General features: G+C 40.9%; 1 protein-coding gene across 1 annotated transcript in view; it reads left to right on the plus strand.

Moving 5' to 3' along the window:
• Positions 1 to 21,127, plus strand: part of CACNA1I (calcium voltage-gated channel subunit alpha1 I) — a 917,463-nt gene that overhangs the window by 774,731 nt on the left and 121,605 nt on the right. The window contains exons 18-24 of the mRNA XM_044301221.1: positions 1,837 to 1,960; positions 6,107 to 6,175; positions 6,309 to 6,493; positions 10,965 to 11,091; positions 11,442 to 11,567; positions 11,667 to 11,756; positions 15,565 to 15,757. Of these exons, the coding sequence (XP_044157156.1) occupies positions 1,837 to 1,960; positions 6,107 to 6,175; positions 6,309 to 6,493; positions 10,965 to 11,091; positions 11,442 to 11,567; positions 11,667 to 11,756; positions 15,565 to 15,757 (914 nt within the window). The remainder of the gene's footprint in view (positions 1 to 1,836; positions 1,961 to 6,106; positions 6,176 to 6,308; positions 6,494 to 10,964; positions 11,092 to 11,441; positions 11,568 to 11,666; positions 11,757 to 15,564; positions 15,758 to 21,127) is intronic.

The raw sequence follows: 21,127 nt of genomic DNA on the forward strand, positions 1-21,127 counted from the left end.
GACAAGTTACTTCATAACACCAAGCTAAAGAGCTGCCTCATTCTCCTCTCTGCTCTACTTGCCAGGGATTATGATCTTGAATATAGTTTAATATAATCTTCAACTCAGTCTTTGGGGAATGGAGCTCATGAAGAGACATGAAGTACAGAAAGGGGGTGTGGATGTGACTAATGAGCATCAGCACTTGTATGCGGACTCCATTACCACAGTATGTCCCGTCCGTGATGGGCAGTGATGGTTAGGGTATATGTAAGGGACTGGGGTAGTGACAAGAGGCCAAGAGGGAATGTTATACACTGGTATCTTCAGTGCTCAGTAGGACTAAAGACTGAAGACAGATTCTCCTTAGTAACGGTGAGTTGAAACTTTGCTAAGGAGACTCTTACACCATTTTCTAGTGCAAAGAAGCATTTTTTCCTAATAAAATATATCACAAAAATTGTTAAAATCCCTGTCCCCACAACATATTTAAAATAAACTGTATTGACAGTTACACTGTAAGGACATGTGACTTTAACAAGGTCACTTGTTTTCAAGGAACTTTTGTAATATATCTTATCAGAGAAAAATGCCTCTAACTTCCTCTAGCAGCTCACTTCTACTCACCTTACCCCTCTCCATAGATCACGATGGGCAGCATGCCTGTGTGTGTCTCTCTGCACTTACTCTCTTCTCTCCTTCCCATCTCCATGGCCTTCTACAGACAGCATGTCTGTGTGTGTGTCTCTGCACTTACTACCTCATCCAGCCCTTTCTCTCTCCATAAACTTCTATGGATAGAATGTATCACAACACATTCAGCAGAGAATGTTAGTTTAGGAGAGAGGAGGTCAGAAAGATACATTTTTCTCAGATACGATATATTACAAAGTTTCTTATATTTACCTCTGGTATTGATTTATGTAAAGTTTGTTGAAAGTACACTGACATTCACAATGCCTATATTTTATGATCTACTGAAACATTTTTGTACCTAAAACATATCTCAGCAATTTGCCAAAAGAGTGTTATAGTGGTACAAAATATTCTCCAGCTGCACAAGATGCAAGCTATTAGCTCTGTCAGCTCCAAGAGATGTAATAATTGTATATAAAAAGACTCAAGTTCATGGAATAGGTAGACAGAACAAGTCTCTTAGTTTCAGCATCAAATTGGCATATTGTATAAACACTGTAAGTCTTGCCCTTTTTGCAGTATTGCAGAAAATAGAGGAATGCACTAATTTATGCTTTGAGATTAAATTCCCAGACTCCTATGGTTACAGATATGCATTACAGCTCTCCAAAGTATTTTGAGTCCGTTTGATTAAACTCAGAAGCCGTTTTCTATCATCCATTTGCTGAAAACACTCATGGAACATCTTGCTCCCTGCTCTACTTCTAGTTCACTAACTACCGTGAAACTATAAGATCAGGTTCACGCACCGCAGAAATAACTGTGCTCAGAGTTAAAGCAAGATCTTTACAAGCTTGAGAGGTTTTTCCAGGACCTTGGACAGCAGCTTCAAGGATGTTGGGGCACTGAAGTCTCTGTATGTTACCAATGAGATCATTCGTTATAGCATTCACAAGCCAAAATATGCAATTTAACTTTCTGGCAGCAAGTTTTAATTACTGGAGTATTGCACGACATAAGCTTGAATATAATCCAACAATTGCAGAATCCTCAATCTGGTCTGACAGACAGAAATAATAGAAGTGCTTAACTGTTTTATTTAGGCCACAGTGACGATTATTTGATATGCAGAGTTAACAAAAAGAACGGTGTTGTGGAATAGCATTTCTAGGCTGCTTCTCTGGATTAAACTGTGATTGCCTCTGTCTTCGTTCCATGCAGGTTTCGCATCATGTGTCAGACAATAATTGCACACAAGCTCTTCGACTATGTGGTCCTCGCATTTATTTTCCTCAACTGCATCACTATTGCTCTAGAGAGGCCTCAGATTGAGCACAAGAGTACGGTGAGAATCATCTTTATTATTCTGGATGATGTATCCCAGCTCTTATTGTTGTGACTGCAGTAATATAACTTACTCAAGTCAGAAAGAGGAGAGATGAATGAAAAGGTTAACCCATTCGGAGCAGGCTGCATAAATTCTGTTATCGCTAGTAGATGTCATATAAGCATAGCAATAGTATACAGATAAAAGGGGAATAATCATGTTAATGAGTTGTCATTCAAGCTAGGTTCAAATCTCCGGTGAAGGTTCTTGGTTGGAGTCTATGTGGCAGATTTTGGTACCAAAAAAAAGTAAAAATGACTAGTTTGGCAAAATGTCAATATCCATGTGGGAAGCTTCATAGATCCCATTATAGTTAATGGAATCCATAGGGCACCAGTGGTGTCCGGCATATGCCTAATCCAGTCATTTGGGTTTTTGGTTCCTATGCTGGAACAACCTTAATTGTTATCCCTTATGTAGAGTAGAGGAAACCTCCTGCCACTCTTGTTGAGAAATGCTTTTCAGATCAAAGATGCTGCAAAAGTGTCCTATTTCAAACAATTATCCCCTATAAGTGTTTGATATGTGGGGATCCAACTGCTGGATTCACTTGTTTCCCCTTTTAAATGGAGCAGTGGTCTATGGCAGTGTTGAGTACAATCACTCGGCTATCTTCAGTATACCTATAGACTTCAATGGCAACACACATACAGTCAGGTCCATATATATTGGGACATTGACACAATTCAAAATTTTTTGTCTCTATACACCAACCCAATGGATTTGAAATGAAACGAACAAGATGTGCTGTAACTGCAGACTGTCAGCTTTAATTTGAGGGTATTTACATGCAAATCAGGTGAACGGTGTAGGAATTACAACAGTTTGCATATGTGCCTCCCATTTGTTAAGGGACCAAAAGTAATGGGACAGAATAAAAATCATAAATCAAACTTTCACTTTTTAATACTTGGTTGCAAATTATTTTGCAGTCAATTACAGCCTGAAGTCTGTAACGCATAGACATCACCAGACGCTGGGTTTCATCTCTACTGCAACTGTCTTCAGTTCCTGCTTGTTCTTGGGGCATTTTCTCTTCAGTTTTGTCTTCAGCAAGTGAAATGCATGCTCAATTAGATTCAGGTCAGGTGATTGACTTGGCCATTGCAGAACATTCCACTTCTTTCCCTTAAAAAACTCTTTGGTTGCTTTTGCAGTATGCTTTGGGTCATTGTTCATCTGCACTGTGAAGCGCCGTCCAATGAGTTCTGAAGCATTTGGCTGAATATGAGCAGATAATATTGCCCGAAACACTTCAGAATTCATCCTGCTGCTTTTGTCAGCAGTCACATCATCAATAAATACAAGAGAACCAGTTCCATTGGCAGCCATACATGCCCACGCCATGACACTACCACCACCATGCTTCACTGATGAGGTGGTATGCTTAGGATCATGAGCAGTTCCTTTCCTTCTCCATACTCTTCTCTTCCCATCACTCTGGTACAAGTTGATCTTGGTCTCATCTGTCCATAGGATGTTGTTCCAGAACTGTGAAGGCTTTTTTAGATGTCGTTTGGCAAACTCTAATCTGGCCTTCCTGTTTTTGAGGCTTACCAATGGTTTACATCTTGTGGTGAACCCTCTGTATTCACTCTGGTGAAGTCTTCTCTTGATTGTTGACTTTGACACACATACACCTACCTCCTGAAAAGTATTCTTGATCTGGCCAACTGTTGTGAAGGGTGTTTTCTTCACCAGGGAAAGAATTATTCGGTCATCCACCACAGTTGTTTTCCGTGGTCTTCTGGGTCTTTTGGTGTTGCTGAGCTCACCGATGCGTTCCTTCTTTTAAAGAATGTTCCAAACAGTTTTTTCAGCCATGCCTAATGTTTTTGCTATCTCTCTGATGGTTTTTTTTTTTTTTTTTTTTTTCAGCCTAATGAAGGCTTGCTTCTCTGATAGTGACAGCTCTTTGGATCTCACGTTGAGTTGACAGCAACAGATTCCAATTGCAAATAGCACACTTGAAATAAACTCTGGACCTTTTATCTGCTCATTTTACTTGGGATAATGAGGGAATAACACACACCTGGCAACGGAACATCTGAGAAGCCAATTGTCCCATTACTTTTGGTCCCTTAACAAGTGGGAGGCACATATGCAAACTGTTGTAATTCCTACACCGTTCACCTGATTTGGATGTAAATACCCTTAAATTAAAGCTGACAGTCTGCTGTTAAAGCACATCTTGTTTGTTTCATTTCAAATCCATTGTGGTGGTGTATAGAGCCAAAAATGTTAGAATTGTGTTGATGTCCCAATATTTTTGGACCTGACTGTATATAACAGCTACTCCAATGAAATGGGGAAACACTGTGGGCAGCATAGTGGCTCAGTGGTTAGCACGGTTGCCTTGCAGGACTGGGGTCCTAGGTTTGCTTGGGTTTGGGCAACATCTGCATGGAGTTTGTATGTTCTCCCCGTGTTTGCTTTGGTTTCCTCCGGGTACTCCGGTTTCCTCCCACACTCCAAAGACATACTGATAGGGAACTTAGATTGTGAGCTCCATTGGGGACAGCAAGTGATAATATCTGTGAAGCGCAGCGGAATATAGTAGCGCTATATAAGTGCGTAAAATAAATAAATAAACATGGGGCCCTCCCCCATCCTCATGATTGCAAGATAGAGAACAAGTATTTGTAATTGGGAAATCCATTTAATGGAAATTAATGATGGCACAATGGACCTGGGTTTGATTACTTTTCTATAATCAACTGGTCCCCAGTGGATGCTTGTTTCACATGGTTTTATAAATATGGAGAAGCATTATTTTCCATACGAAAGTACAGCCAGCATCCAAGTAGGATTAGGCTATTTAACTAATTTGCAGGCTGGAAAATATAAAACACCTAATTCCAGTTGACTCCAACCTATGTCTCTTTAGATGATGAAAAACTGTAACTGTAACAGCACCAGCCTGTCTGGACATAGCAGGAGATGACGCTTAACAACATCTTAGAGTCATAAGTAGGAGAATGCTGCAGGTTGTATAAAAATTATGGAACACTTAGACAATTCTAGAACTATAAATTTGAACAATTATTGTTGGGCTCCCTGTTTGATTTAATCCTGTTGATCTGTTTTTGCTAATCTTATTTACTCGCAAGTTAACTAACTCTTGTTATCTGTTGGCTGCTATAACAGGAGTGGACTGGAAACTTAAAGTGGCCCTGGAAAAAACTAAAATTGGCCCCATATTGTTGGCTGGTCCACAATGACAGAAGGGACGTCCAACACAAGTAGGCAGGGCTAGCAATACCAAATTGTGACACAAAACTTCCCCAGCACAAAATAGCTCCCCAGAACCTGCCCCTCTGTGGTGACATGTTCTGTCCTCGTACTCCAGTTGCCTCAGGATGGCAATAGAGTTGAATTCAGAAGTCAAGAATACACCTGCAGCTGCTGGCCAAATGCATAAGTACTTGATGCTCCCAGTGTTAATTGTATGTCAAATCATTACTTATCTGGCTGGGGGCCATAAGATGTGCCCAGGATGCCCCTAGGCATTGGCTCACAGGTACATTTCCCTCTAGGGTCTATGGCCAGTCCACCCATGACCATACTAGAATTTGTGGTTACAGCTTCACAGACTTATCTGCTCCCTAACACTTGCTTTCTGTTCCTCTTTTCCACCACTGCATTTGCCACACTATCGCCTCCGCTTGCTATTTTCCAGCACATCCAGGGGTCATCTGTGCAATGCAGCAATGGCTGCAGTGGGGACATGTCCCTCAAACAGCCTATCACTGAATCACTTCTTGGGTTACATATCATCGCTGCCACTAGTCATTGGCTTAAACGCAACATGCAACCCCCTTCTATGCAGTTGACCAAAGGAGCTGGAACCAAGCATAGTGGAGCAGAAGAGTTTGCTTTCCTCCAAGTCTAGTAGGGAGAGGGGTGGGAGCCAAGAAGTGTTAAAAAGCTTGGTTAATCTCATTCAGACATGGCTTTGATCAGAGAACACCCTTTAAGCATCTGTTCATATAACCTCCAAGCTAATATTTATATAAAGACTCATACTTCATGTCAGAAACCTTTTACCGGTCTTCATTCTCATTATCTCCAATTTTTCTAATGTTTTTTCTCTATCTTCTGCAGGAGCGGCTGTTTCTCAGTATATCAAACTATATATTTACTGCTATCTTTGTAGCTGAGATGACATTAAAGGTATGTCTATGTATTCAAATCCGAGACCAGTCAAATATTTATTCATATTTGTCCTCTTCTTATGGAAATGAAGTTCTGCTTATCTTTTTGTTCCAGTGCAATTTATCTTTCTGACTTTCATTGTTTTCTTCAGGTGGTTTCTCTAGGACTTTACTTTGGAGACCAGGCATATCTCCGAAGTAGCTGGAATATTCTGGATGGGTTCCTTGTTTTTGTGTCATTAATTGATATTGTGGTTTCTGTGGCATCTGCTGGTGGAGCAAAAATTCTAGGAGTTTTGAGAGTTTTACGTCTCTTGCGGACATTACGACCTCTAAGGTGAATAGAAATCTTCTTCATCTTCTTCTCTTTCTGTGATATTTCATTATGTATTGTACCTTTTGCAACACTTTTTATGGATTTTTAGACAATCAGCAAAAAGATTTGCAATAGATTATTCCCCTCATGTGTATGTACCCTAAGCAAGTGCATTCCTTTAGACACTGCACATGAGATTTAACATCAACATGTTTATGTCATTAAAAATAGAATTAGAAATTGCAACACATACAATTAGTGATAAACGAATCGAAGCCAAATGAATTGGAAAAATTTGATTCACCACATAGCATGATAATAAATCTATTTTTCCTGAAACGGTGGCAAAAAAAATAAAAAATACTTGCCTAATCCATTTGCTCCTGGAGAGGCTGTTGCAGCTATTTTGATTGTCATTAGTCTTCAATCAAGATGGCTGTAACAGCCTCTCCATGAGCAAATGGATAAGGTGAATACAGTATTCATTTTTTTAACCGTAATAACTCCTGAAAGACCTTAATTTTAATCTCAGATGAATGTGGCATCTGAGGGATTCAATTATGCGGGCGGTATGATCGCCGTTCCCCATGATTGCGCCCACTACATAGAAACGAATGCGCTTCATGACAAGGTAATTCGTCACAAGTCAAATGCTTTGTGAAATTTGGAGAAGCAGCCGAATCGAACACAATACTTGCTTCATAATTAGCGACTTTTGATGTTTCTATATACTTTTGTAAAGTAAGGAGAAAAGGGGTGGACCTCCTGCGGCCACCTGGATTTACCGTATTTTTCGACCCATAAGACGCACTTTTTCCCCCCAAAAGTGGGGGGAAAATGCCCCTGCTTCTTATGGGTCGTATGCTGCCATTTTACATCGCAGTCTGCGATCAGCTGGAGGGGGGAGGAAGGAGGGGCCGGTGTCATGCAAATGCGGCAGGGCGGTTTGGTCACTGTACTCCAGCCCCACCGCTAACACACTGCTTTATTGCTTAAACATTTTATAATAATAGCTTTAATTGATGATCCCCAGTCCCATCTGTACTACCGTACTTACTAAATGTCCTGTAGCAGGGAGAGCAGAGCGGCCAGCCGGAACTCACTGACGTCACGTGCCTGCGCCGCCTACTTCATTCATAAAGTAGGCGGCGCAGGCACGTCACGTGACATCAGTGAGTTCCGGCCGGCCGCCTGCCCTGCTCTGCTTGCTACAGGACATTTAGTAAGTACGGTAGTACAGATGGGGCTGGGGATCGAAACGTCAATTAAAGCTATTATTATAAAATGTTTAGGCATTAAGGAAGTAAATGAGCGGCGGGGCTGGAGTACAGTGACCGCACCGCCCTGCCGCATTTGCATGACACCGGCCCCTCCTCCCTCCAACAGATTTAGCTATGGTATATTAGGGCATCTGTGGATGCCACTATTATGGGGTGGGGGATATGTGGATGGCACTGTTATGGGGTGGGGGATCTGTGGGTGACACATATATAGCAGTGCCATCCACAGATCCACCCCCCCATAACAGTGCCATCCACAGATCCACCCCCCCATAACAGTGCCATCCACAGATCCCCCTCCATAACAGTGCCATCCACAGATCACCCCCCATAACAGTGCCATCCACAGATCCCCCATAACAGTGCCATCCACAGATCCCCATAACAGTGCCATCCACAGATCCCCCCATAACAGTGCCATCCACTGATCCACCCCCATAACAGTGCCATCGTCCCGAAGCACATTTTTTGTGCAAGTAGCGGGTGCAATGAGAGGGAGCTGTGATAGCACTGCCCCCGTCATTGTACCCCTCAGATGCTGCGTTCATACATGATCGCGGCATCTGAGTGTAAAATTAACAATAAAAAATAAATAAAATCAAACTCCATTTGCTCGCGATGGGCCGGCCGCCGCCATCTAACTTAAGGATCCCAGGTGAAATCCTGTGTGGCGTGAGATAACCTAATCACGCCGACTTATTAATAGCGAATAATCCTGGGAATACCCTTAGATGTATGATATATTCTGTATGGAATCAAAGCTACAGTTATATTGGAATGTTTAAAATTGTTTTATGTACAGTGCCTTGCAAAAGTATTCACCCCCATTGACTTTTTTCGTATTTTGTTACATTAAAGCCTTAAGTTCAATGTTTTGTTGATCTGAATTTTATGTGATAGATCAGAACACAATAGTCTGAGTTGGTGAAGTGAAATTAGAAAAATATATAAATAAAACTATTGTTTAGAAGCAGAAAACAGAAAATTGGCATGTGCGTATGTATTCACCCCCTTTGTTAGGAAGCCCATAAAAAGCTCGGGTGCAGCCAATTGCCCTCAGAAGTCACATAATTAGTGAAATGATGTCCACCTGTGTGAAATCTAAGTGTCACATAATCTGTCATTACATATACACACCTTTTTTTAAAGGCCCCAGAGGCTGCAACACCTAAGCAAGAGGCATCACTAACCAAACACTGCCATGAAGACCAAGAAACTCTCCAAACAAGTAAGGGACAATGTTGTTGAGAAGTACAAGTCAGGGTTAGGTTATAATAAAAATATCCAAATCTTTGATGATCCCCAGGAGCACCATCAAATCTATCATAACCAAATTGACAGAACATGGCACAACAGCAAACCTGCCAAGAGACGGCCGCCCACCAAAACTCACGGAGCGGGCAAGGAGGGCATTAATCTGAGAGGCAGCACAGAGACCTAAGGTAACCCTGGAGGAGCTGCAGAGTTCCACAGCAGAGATTGGAGGATCTGTACATAGGATGACAATAAGGCGTACTCTCCATAGATTTGGGCTTTATGGACAGAAGAAAGCCATTTCTTTCAAAAAGGCACGTTGTGAGTTTGCAAAAAGGCATGTGGGAGACTCCCAAAATGTATGGAGGAAAGTGGTCTGGTCTGATGGGACTGAAATGTAACTTTTCTGCCATCAAAGAAAACTCTATGTCTGGCACAAACCCAACACATCACATCACCCAAAGAACACCATCCCCACAGTGAAACATGGTGGTGGCAGCATCATGCTGTGAGGATGTTTTTTAGCAGCCAGGACTGGGAAACTGGTCAGAGTTGAGATAAAGATGGATGGTGCTAAATACAGGGATATTCTTGAGCAAAACCTGTACCACTCTGTGTGTGATTTGAGGCTAGGATGGAGGTTCACCTTCCAGCAGGACAATGACCCCAAACACTCTGCTAAAGCAACACTTGAGTGGTTTAAGGGGAAACATGTAAATGTGTTGGAATGGCCTAGCCAAGATCTCAATCCAATAGAAAATCTGTGGTCAGACTTAAAAATTGCTGTTCACAAACGCAAACCATCCAACTTGAAGGAGCAGTTCTGCTCATAGAGACTTATCCAAAGTGATTTGAAGCCATGATTGCCGCAAAAGGTGGCTCTACAAAGTATTGACTTTAGGGGGGTGAATAGTTATGCACATTAACTTTTTCTGCTATTTTGTCCAATTTGTTGTTTGCTGCACAATAAATAAATAAAAACATCTTCAAAGTTGTGGGCATGTTTTGTACATTAAATAATGCAAATCCTTAAACAATCCATGTTAATTCCAGGTTGTGAGGCACCAAAATACGAAAAAAGTCAAGAGGGGTGAATATTTTTGCAAGGCACTGTGTGTTTTTAAGTATCATAAGGGTATTTAAGGATTGTCCCGGATAGAGAATTGCAATGCCCCCCGAAGAAACAGAAGTGAAAGAGTTGGGCCTGTGTAGCTGTGAGACTTTTATGCAATGTTCTAATTTTATTCAGTAAGTGCAGTAAATACCACAGAGTGGATCTGGTGTTGCTACAGGCTTCACTACGGTGGCTTGTCTTTATCCTTGGAACCGTATGAGGACTTCACAACAACTTTTGCACCAGAAATAGTAATACAACCCTTATGACAGAAGAGCAATGTGGGTGCCAAAAAAACACTTCATTTATGCTTATATTTATTAAGAAGAGCAGCACACATCTTGTTTATATGTTACTGAAACAATTGAGACTGAATAAACTCATTTGGGCCTAATATGATCTGTCCATTACTTTAAATACATTTTTTCATCTATTCTGTATCAAAGATATTGATATATCAGAATGTGTAGAAATTTATGTAATTGTCTTTTATAATTTATTTATTTTATATATTTTTTTTTTTCAAATTTAATATACAAACAAACCAGTATATCAAGAATAAAAAACCCTCACATCCACCACAACCCATAGAGAGGAGAAGGGGTGGAGGTAATGAATAAAAATTAAATAAAATCATATAAATGATCTGGTCCACAGATGAACAGCATTGGGGCAGGGGCTATTTTTGTTGCTACTATTATTACTATTATTAGTAGGTGTGACCTCAAGTTCAAAAATATGTTTTACCAACCAAAAGAAATCTTGCTAAAGTAAATAATTATTACCTTAAAAGACAAGAATGAAGACAAATGTACTCTCTTTTCCTTGTATTTTTTTTAATCAGGGTAATCAGCAGAGCTCCAGGACTCAAACTGGTAGTAGAAACCCTAATATCTTCTCTAAAACCTATTGGAAATATTGTCCTGATCTGTTGTGCCTTCTTCATCATCTTTGGGATCCTTGGGGTACAGGTATAGTCCCCTAACATATTATGTGAACATCATCCCATTGATATCTGTTGATTTTACAGATATGTAGTGTGAATTTACTAAATGTGCCACTGTCTTTTCTTGCAGAGCACTGCATGGTAGGTAACATGGCAGTACTTTGAATGTTCTGTGTGTTGAATACTTTGTTCTACCCTTACATATCCCCCAAGAGGGTCCATGCAGGGGAGGCTGTCTGCAGTTTAGTTATGAGAGCTTGACTGTCTCCCAAAGTTGGGATAGAAAGCCTCTTCCTCGAAATGTATCCCATTGCCTTCACTATTGTATTCCTTCTTCTACTAGTAAATTTACATATTTCTTCTTTGTTTCTTTAGCTTTTTAAGGGGAAATTTTTCTACTGCCTTGGTGTAGATGTTCGAAATGTCACCAACAGGTCAGATTGTGAAGCTGCCAATTATAAATGGGTGCATCACAAGTACAACTTTGATAACTTAGGACAGGTAATGGCTGAAACAACATGGTGACAACATTATTTTGTCTCATTGCCACTTGAAGATTGTAAATCCTAATTGTAACTTAACCATCTCATTTCATTTTAGGCCTTAATGTCACTGTTTGTTTTGGCATCAAAAGATGGATGGGTTAATATCATGTATAATGGACTAGATGCCGTTGCGGTGAACCAACAGGTATAAAATCTCACCACTCATCATATCAATTGGTTCTCTAGTTTTCAGAATTTGTTCAGATGAAAGAACTAGTCAAAAGCAGTCATTTCTGAATGTGTGTCTACAAGATAACAAAACAGATTGTCATTGCATGATGGCCAAAAAAAGAAAGAATTGGAAGGGGGTACTCACTGCACTAATGTGTGTCCTTATTTTGTTCCCAGATGACCACTAAGGTATAGTCTTCACTTTGTTCAATGTATTCGCCTGTGCCAGCTAAATCTTATCAAACAGGCTAACGTGACAGTAAATGTTACAGAACAAAGTACAGAGTCCTAAGAATATCAGCACTTACCCCTTTGTACACCCTCTTAGAAATGTACTTGGAGAAAGAGCACTATAATTTCTTCAATAGTCGGGTTCTATTCTATGCCTGATGGAACAGTTACTTGATTGTACATGTCTTTGAAATAAACACTTCCTTCCAACTATTCTCTGTTAGGGAATAATTCACTTAGGGTTAGGTTTCTTTATCTTTGAACAATGACTCTATTCTTACCAAAGCTGTAGAAATGTCAAACAACATCAAGTATCACAACTGTTTATAAGAAAATGTGACCTCATTGTCAATGACAACCAGGGTTTTTCCAGTACAATTTAGATCTTTGGTATCCAACTTGCGGTTCTTTAGCTAAAACTAAAACTTCAAGCATGGTTGACATTACAAAGAGCCATAGGTTTAAGACCAGTGTTTTACTCAATGAAAGCCAGGTTTGCATGAGGAACAAGGCCAAACTTTTTTGACTCTGTTAGGGCCTGTTCACATGGAATTTTAATTCAGACACCGCATGAGAACTCTGCCGACAGCCACTTGATGTCTGCAGTCCATTGTTTTCAAAGGGGAGCAGTGCTGCAATTTGCGACCCAGAGGTTTAAACCCCCGACCGTGTGCAAACAGTTGCTACTTGAAGCCATGATGGTTAACCACTCATTCAATGGAGCTAATCCATGTCCAGGCCCGCAGTACCTAATGTGAGCAACTGCGTCAGAAACCATGGTCTGCACTGTGGATTTTGACAGCATTAAAATCTGCTGTGTGAATGTACCCTTAAAGGGACACTGACAGGCCGAATAAGCATAATTAGCTGTATATATGTATGCACAGGTCTTCTATTGTGTAATAAAAACATATAAGTCTAACCCCTGTCCACCTTATGAATACTGTAAAATGATGTTTTATAACCTGTTAGAATTGCTCGTCTTTCTGCCCAAGGGGCAGCGTTTCTGCTTCACTTCTGCCCAGGCAGCCTCCCCCCAACCGCCGTTCTGAAGCGCCGCCTAGCTCATCAATATTCACTTCGCTGGGCGGCTTCTGCTGTTTCCGACATTACAAGATCCGGCGCATGCCCAATACAAATCAGTGAGGGTGCCGGGCGCATGCGCATAAGATGAAATGGAGTCCGATGCCCATAGATTTGTATTGGGCATGCGCCGGATCTTGTAATGTCGGGAACAGCAGAAGCCGCCCAGCGAAGTGAATATTGATGAGCTGGGCGGCGCTTCAGAACGGCGGTTGGGGGGAGGCTGCCTGGGCAGAAGTGAAGCAGAAACGCTGCCCCTTGGGCAGAAAGACGAGCAATTCTAACAGGTTATAAAACATCATTTTACAGTATTCATAAGGTGGACAGGGGTTAGACTTATATGTTTTTATAACACAATAGAAGACCGGTGCATGCATATATATAGATAATTATGCTTATTCAGCCTGTCAGTGTCCCTTTAAGGATTATAACTCTTGATATTATTGTCAAAATGATTTGACAGAATAAAGTATTATTTTTCAGAATGCAGATTCTCATCTCACTTCAAGCCGACTGTTCACCTTTAAAATCAATTTAATGACCTTATCATGCAACCCATATTTCCTACATTTAAATATTAGCATTTCAATATACACCATAACCATAACATAATGCGTGACACTTACTAATGCTATCTATGTATGCCAAAAGGACAATGGTAGGCGGAAATCAACACATGTTCTTCAGGTTCAGTCTTTTACAGACCCAATGGTTTCATCCAATGGAAGGAAAGTTTAAAGAGTTGCATCATATTAGAAAAATATGTCTGCCTCTTCCAGAAACAGCACCACGCCTTTCCATGGGTTGTGTCTGGTATTGCAGTTCAGCTCTATTGAAGTAAATGGGACTGAGTGGTGGACAGATGAGGAGTTGATTTGGGAAAAAGCGCTGCCATGTTTTATGTACTGTACAAACTCTTTTATTATAAATTACATGTTCATTACTCAAAAGTTTTAAATTGTTATTGCTTTTGTCTTGTTTACCTCTCGCGTTACAGCATTCCAAAGTTTGACAACTCTAACTTTGAAAACAATAATTTTTTCTGTAGCACGGAAGGGACAACCTTTTATTACACACTTAGTATGTATATATATATATATATATATATATATATATATACTCCTCTTGTTCTGTTATCTCCATTTGAATTGATTTTATTCTATATGCAGAAATATTATTAATGTGACTTATCAAGGTCTTTCTGTAGCTTTTCACCAACAAGCCAATTTAAGTATCATCAATAAAAATACCGGTAACCACATTACTTTCAGTTCACGGGGTCATATATACAAAAGAACAAAAATAACTGGAACCAATTCAGACCCTTGCGGTCCTTCACTGTGCAGAGGACCAGACCGCAGTATGTGAGTGCACGGTGGGCTGATGGGGGTAGTAGTCGTACTCACGGTTTTGTAGCTCCCTGGACCGGCATGCAGTGATGAGAAAGACAGCACTAAATCCTCCGGGTCACTCTCTTTTGCAGGGAACACCAGCCAGATAGAAGTTGAGGTGCCATTGATGGTATTGGGTATCCTTAGGGTGCTTTGGTGGCTGGGCCCCTGTGTTCGTGACGCCAGCACTGTAAGGTGCAATTAGGAGATGATGTAGAATAAGGAGACCAAGTTTCTTAACAAACTCCCAGTAATTTACTGAAGCTGATCCAAAGGCCATCAATGTATGCAAAAGTCATTTACAGCAAGGCAGCTTTTATAGTGATTCAGATTAGTTTCCAGAAGTTGCATAAGGGGCAGTTTTCTATGACAATCAATCTTTCTCCCTTGTTTCTCCAGGCTGGAGGGATGGTCTATCTCTGCTGTACTGTTTAATCATATACTTCTGTATCAGCTCTAGGAATACTATATTCTGACAAATGGCCTTTCTGTCTTGGTTATGGTGGGCAGCTTGTAGCTTAGAATCTCTCCACCAATGCAAAGGAGACTAGAGCCTGATAAACGACAGTTACCTTCCTTTGCCAATATTTTAATTTCCTCTCTGAGTTGCCTGGATCTTCTGTAATCTTTCTCTTCTATAGGTTGGTTCATGGAACTAACTATGGGGTTTGGACAACTCTCCAAAATGGCTGCTGAGGTCAGACATCACACACACTGACCTTCTTCTCCTTCTCCTCTGTACTGTGTGCAGGGTGGAGTCAGCCCTGGGAGGCTTGTTAGAACCTCCCCCTCCCTATGCAACTTTATTGGAAATCCTATACAAGCACAATTTACATGAAACACCCTCACAGTATTAAGCGTGTGTTTCAGGACACTGTAATTGCATTAGCCAATTTTGAGTGCATACAATTAACAGCCAATCTTAGACTTGGAATATGCTGTTAGCTTGTAGAACTGCATTCACAAATCACTATAACTTTTATTTAGTAAACTAAAAAGAAATAGAAAAACTCTATAAAAAGAAGAATAAAATGTCTGGAAATAGTCCTTAATGGCTTGCATTTCTTTTCTTTCTAGCCCGTTACCAACCACAACCCCTGGATGCTGCTCTATTTCATCTCCTTTCTGCTTATTGTTAGTTTCTTTGTATTAAACATGTTTGTGGGTGTCGTAGTAGAGAATTTTCACAAGTGCCGACAGCATCAAGAAGCAGAAGAGGCTCGGAGACGAGAAGAGAAGCGTTTGCGACGCCTGGAAAAAAAGCGAAGGAGTAAGAAAAAGCCTAAGTGTTCGGTTGGTTCGTAGGCACTATAACTTCTTCCTATCTTCTTCCTCCTTCCTTCAGTGCCACAATTAGTGTTCATGATCTACCATGCACATTTAACTTTCAGTAGACCCTGTTAACCTGAACAAAGGAAGATAATGGATATAGAAAGGCCATGAGAGCCTATGTATCAGAAAAACACATGGAGAAGGTTATCCATTCCTTGTTCTACATTGTCCAATTTAGTCACCTGTTGTCTGGTAATAAATAGACAGCAGTCTTGGGGGTGTCTAATAAAAAGTTAATTTGTGTGCTAGTTTCCTATAAAGCCTGGTGGGTTCACAAAACAGCTAAATCCTGTTGAATCAATGGGTGACCTATAAACCAGTTTTCCAAATAATGTAACATAAACTACATATATTGTTGATTAACATTGATCTATCAAGCAGGGGATAATGATGTGTAGCCCTCATGGTAGATTTGATATATAGACCCACCTTAGCATTCACGTATCCCAGGTTTAAAGAGTTGTACAGGATTAGTAAAACATGGCCGTTTTCTTCCAAACCAGACTCATGCCACTCCATGTCTTGTCCTACTCCTGCAGTATTGAAGTGAACGGGACGGAGCTGCAATTCCATATACTGTACCACCTTAGAGAGGTGTGGGACTGTTTTTAGGAGAAAGTAGCCATGTTTTTCTAATTTTGCACATGCACTCTTATGCTACCTTCGTGAAAAATAACTACTAGCATGATCAATGAGCTTTTAGCACCGTTTTTGAAATGGTGGCTATAGAGGACCTACACAGCCATATACAGTATAAAGTAGATTAAGCAAAATCGTGTTGCTGTCTATTATCCCCTGTGACATATGTCCATGATACAAGATGTAAACTATTTATTTAAAAAAAAAAGGGGGAGTGAAGAAAGATAGACAAAGGGAAGAAGGAAGTGGCTTGCAATCATATGGAAAAAAAACAATAAAATAATTTGTTAATTTTTCTGTTGTATTTTGCCCACCCTTAACCACTTCCTTTCTGGAGGAACTTGCAACAGCTGCAAACTTTCTCTGGCAGTGAATGGGGTTAACTATTCAAGCTCATTGTCATGTTCATGTGTTTGTTCAATCCATCCATCACTCACTGTGCTTTATTTCATTCATGTACTTTTTGAATGCAAATGTTTTTCTGTTACTCCATACCAGGAGTGGAAAGACACTTTATTGGCCCCTCAGGGTCTCAAGGTGACTTTCCTCCCAGGTAAAAAAAAAAAGAGAAGAGCTGAAATGTAAAAACATTGGAACATTTGAGCTCTTTCTTCTCATTCACATCATATTATACTTAGGTTGCCTCAGGCTCTGACACATTTTAGATCAATTTCAGACCATAACTCATGCCGAAAAGCTGATTTTCTTTCTTATAATGACATGCAAGGACTGGATCGCATCCTGCATACTGTTGAGCACGAATATTCGAACAGCTAATTTTTATCGCGAATATCGACACGTATAGCGAAAAAATATGCACATAATTAATAGCCAGAAATTCGTGCTAATATATTGGAGCACTCTATCTGCATATAAAGCTATTCTAATGTTCTGCCGTGCCAACCATTTTCTCCAATCTCAGGAAACTTATACCAGCTTGAAAAAAACGTAGCATAAGTGACCCACGCCGGATTTCGTGCGCATTACGCAAATAATACATTGCCGATTTTCGCAATCAAGAATATAATCTTGAATTCAGGAATATATGCCGAATATTCTACAAAATATTCACGAAACATCGCAAATTCGAATATTGCCCCTGCCGCTCATCACTAATGCTGAATTCTACACTTTTCTACTTTCACACCACATAGACATGTTATTGAGATTCCATTTGTTTACCAAATTAAAAGCGTTGTCCAAGTGTTTTAACCACTTCAGCCCCGCTAGCTGAAACCCCCTTCATGACCAGAGCACTTTTTACACTTCGGCACTACACTACTTTCACCGTTTATCGCTCAGTCATGCAACTTACCACCCAAATGAATTTTACCTCCTTTTCTTCTCACTAATAGAGCTTTCATTTGGTGGTATTTTATTGCTGCTGACATTTTTACTTTTTTTGTTATTAATCGAAATGTAACGATTTTTTTGCAAAAAAATTACATTTTTCACTTTCAGCTGTAAAATTTTGCAAAAAAAACGACATCCATAAATAAATTTTTCGCTAAATTTATAGTTATACATGTCTTTGATAAAAAAAAAAATGTTTGGGCAAAAAAAAATGGTTTGGGTAAAAGTTATAGCGTTTACAAACTATGGTACAAAAATGTGAATTTCCGCTTTTTGAAGCAGCTCTGACTTTCTGAGCACCTGTCATGATTCCTGAGGTTCTACAATGCCCAAACAGTAGAAAACCCCCACAAATAACCCCATTTCGGAAAGTAGACACCCTAAGGTATTCGCTGATGGGCATAGTGAGTTCATAGAACTTTTTATTTTTTGTCACAAGTTAGCGGAAAATGATGATGATTTTTTATTTTTATTTTTTTCTTACAAAGTCTCATATTCCACTAACTTGCGACAAAAAATAAAAAATTCTAGGAACTCGCCATGCCCCTCACGGAATACCTTGGGGTGTCTTCTTTCCAAAATGGGGTCACTTGTGGGGTAGTTATACTGCCCTGGCAATTTAGGGGCCCAAATGTGTGAGAAGAACTTTGCAATCAAAATGTGTAAAAAATGACCGGTGAAATCCGAAAGGTGCACTTTGGAATATGTGCCCCTTTGCCCACCTTGGCTGCAAAAAAGTGTCACACATCTGGTATCGCCGTACTCAGGAGAAGTTGGGGAATTTGTTTTGGGGTGTAATTTTACATATACCCATGCTGGGTGAGAGAAATATCTTGGCAAAAGACAACTTTTCCAATTTTTTTTATACAAAGTTGGCATTTGACCAAGATATTTTTCTCACCCAGCATGGGTATATGTAAAATGACACCCCAAAACACATTCCCCAACTTCTCCTGAGTACGGCGATACCAGATGTGTGACACTTTTTTGCAGCCAAGGTGGGCAAAGGGGCACATATTCCAAAGTGCACCTTTCGGATTTCGCAGGCCATTTTTTACACATTTTGATTGCAAGGTACTTCTCAAACATTTGGGCCCCTAAATTGCCAGGGCAGTATAACTACCCCACAAGTGACCCCATTTTGGAAAGAAGACACCCCAAGGTATTCCGTGAGGGGCACGGCGAGTTCCTAGAATTTTTTATTTTTTGTCGCAAGTTAGTGGAATATGAGATTTTGTAAGGAAAAAAGAAAAAAAAAGAAAAATCATCATTTTCCGCTAACTTGTGACAAAAAATAAAAAATTCTAGGAACTCGCCGTGCCCCTCACGGAATACCTTGGGGTGTCTTCTTTCCAAAATGGGGTCACTTGTGGGGTAGTTATACTGCCCTGGCAATTTAGGGGCCCAAATGTTTGAGAAGTACCTTGCAATCAAAATGTGTAAAAAATGGCCTGCGAAATCCGAAAGGTGCACTTTGGAATATGTGCCCCTTTGCCCACCTTGGCTGCAAAAAAGTGTCACACATCTGGTATCGCCGTACTCAGGAGAAGTTGGGCAATGTGTTTTGGGGTGTCATTTTACATATAACCATGCTGGGTGAGAGAAATATCTTGGCAAAAGATAACTTTTCCCATTTTTTTATACAAAGTTGGCATTTGACCAAGATATTTCTCTCACCCAGCATGGGTATATGTAAAATGACACCCCAAAACACATTCCCCAACTTCTCCTGAGTACGGCGATACCACAAGTGTGACACTTTTTTGCAGCCTAGATGCGCAAAGGTGCCCAAATTCCTTTTAGGAGGGCATTTTTAGACATTTGGATCCTAGACTTCTTCTCACACTTTCGGGCCCCTAAAAAGCCAGGGCAGTATAAATACCCCATATGTGACCCCACTTTGGAAAGAAGACACCCCAAGGTATTCAATTAGGGCCTGGCGAGTTCATAGAAATTTTTTTTTTTTTGCATAAGTTAGCGGATATTGATTAAAAATTTCAATCTTTCATGGACTCAATATGCCCCTCATGGAATACCTTGGGGTGTCTTCTTTCCGAAATGGGGTCACATGTGGGGTATTTATACTGCCCTGGCTTTTTAGGGGCCCTAAAGCGTGAGAAGAAGTCTGGAATATAAATGTCTAAAAATGTTTACGCATTTGGATTCCGTGAGGGGTATGGCGAGTTCATGTGAGATTTTATTTTTTGACACAAGTTAGTGGAATATGAGACTTTGTAAGAAAAAACAAAGACAAAAACAAACAAAAAATTTCCGCTAACTTGGGCCAAAAAAATGTCTGAATGGAGCCTTACAGGGGGGGGGGGTGATCAATGACAGGGGGGTGATCAATGACAGGGGGGTGATCAATGACAGGGGGGTAATCACCCATATAGACTCCCGGATCACCCCCCTGTCATTGATCACCCCCCTGGTAAGGCTCCATTCAGACGTCCGTATGATTTTTACGGATCCATGGATCGGATTCGCAAAACACATGCGGACGTCTGAATGGAGCCTTACAGGGGGGTGATCAATGACAGGGGGGTGATCAATGACAGGGGGGTAATCACCCATATAGACTCCCTGATCACCCCCCTGTCATTGATCACCCCCCTGTAAGGCTCCATTCAGACGTCTGTATGATTTTTACGGATCCATGGATACATGGATCGGATCCGCAAAACACATGCGGACGTCTGAATGGAGCCTTACAGGGGGGTTATCAATGACAGGGGGTGATCAGGGTGATCACCCCCCTGTTACTGATCACCCCCCCTGTAAGGCTCCATTCAGACGTCCGTATGATTTTTACGGATCCATGGATACATGGATCGGATCCACAAAACACATGCGGACGTCTGAATGGAGCCTTACAGGGGAGTTATCAATGACAGGGGGTGATCAGGGTGATCACCCCCCTGTCACTGATCACCCCCCCCTGTAAGGCTCCATTCAGACGTCCGTATGATTTTTACGGATCCATGGATACATGGATCGGATCCGCAAAACACATGCGGACGTCTGAATGGAGCCTTACAGGGGGGTGATCAATGACAGGGGGGTGATCAATGACAGGGGGTGATCAGGGAGTGTATATGGGTGATCACCCGCCTGTCATTGATCACCCCCCCTGTAAGGCTCCATTCAGACGTCCGCATGTGTTTTGCGGATCCGATCCATGTATCCGTGGATCTGTAAAAATCATACGGACGTCTGAACGGAGCCTGACAGGGGGGTGATCAATGACAGGGGGGTGATCAATGACAGGGGGGTGATCAGGGAGTTTATATGGGGTGATCATGGGTGATCAGGGGTT

This window comes from Bufo gargarizans, chromosome 7 (genome assembly GCF_014858855.1).
Source record: "Bufo gargarizans isolate SCDJY-AF-19 chromosome 7, ASM1485885v1, whole genome shotgun sequence".
In the NCBI taxonomy this organism is placed as follows: domain Eukaryota; kingdom Metazoa; phylum Chordata; class Amphibia; order Anura; family Bufonidae; genus Bufo; species Bufo gargarizans.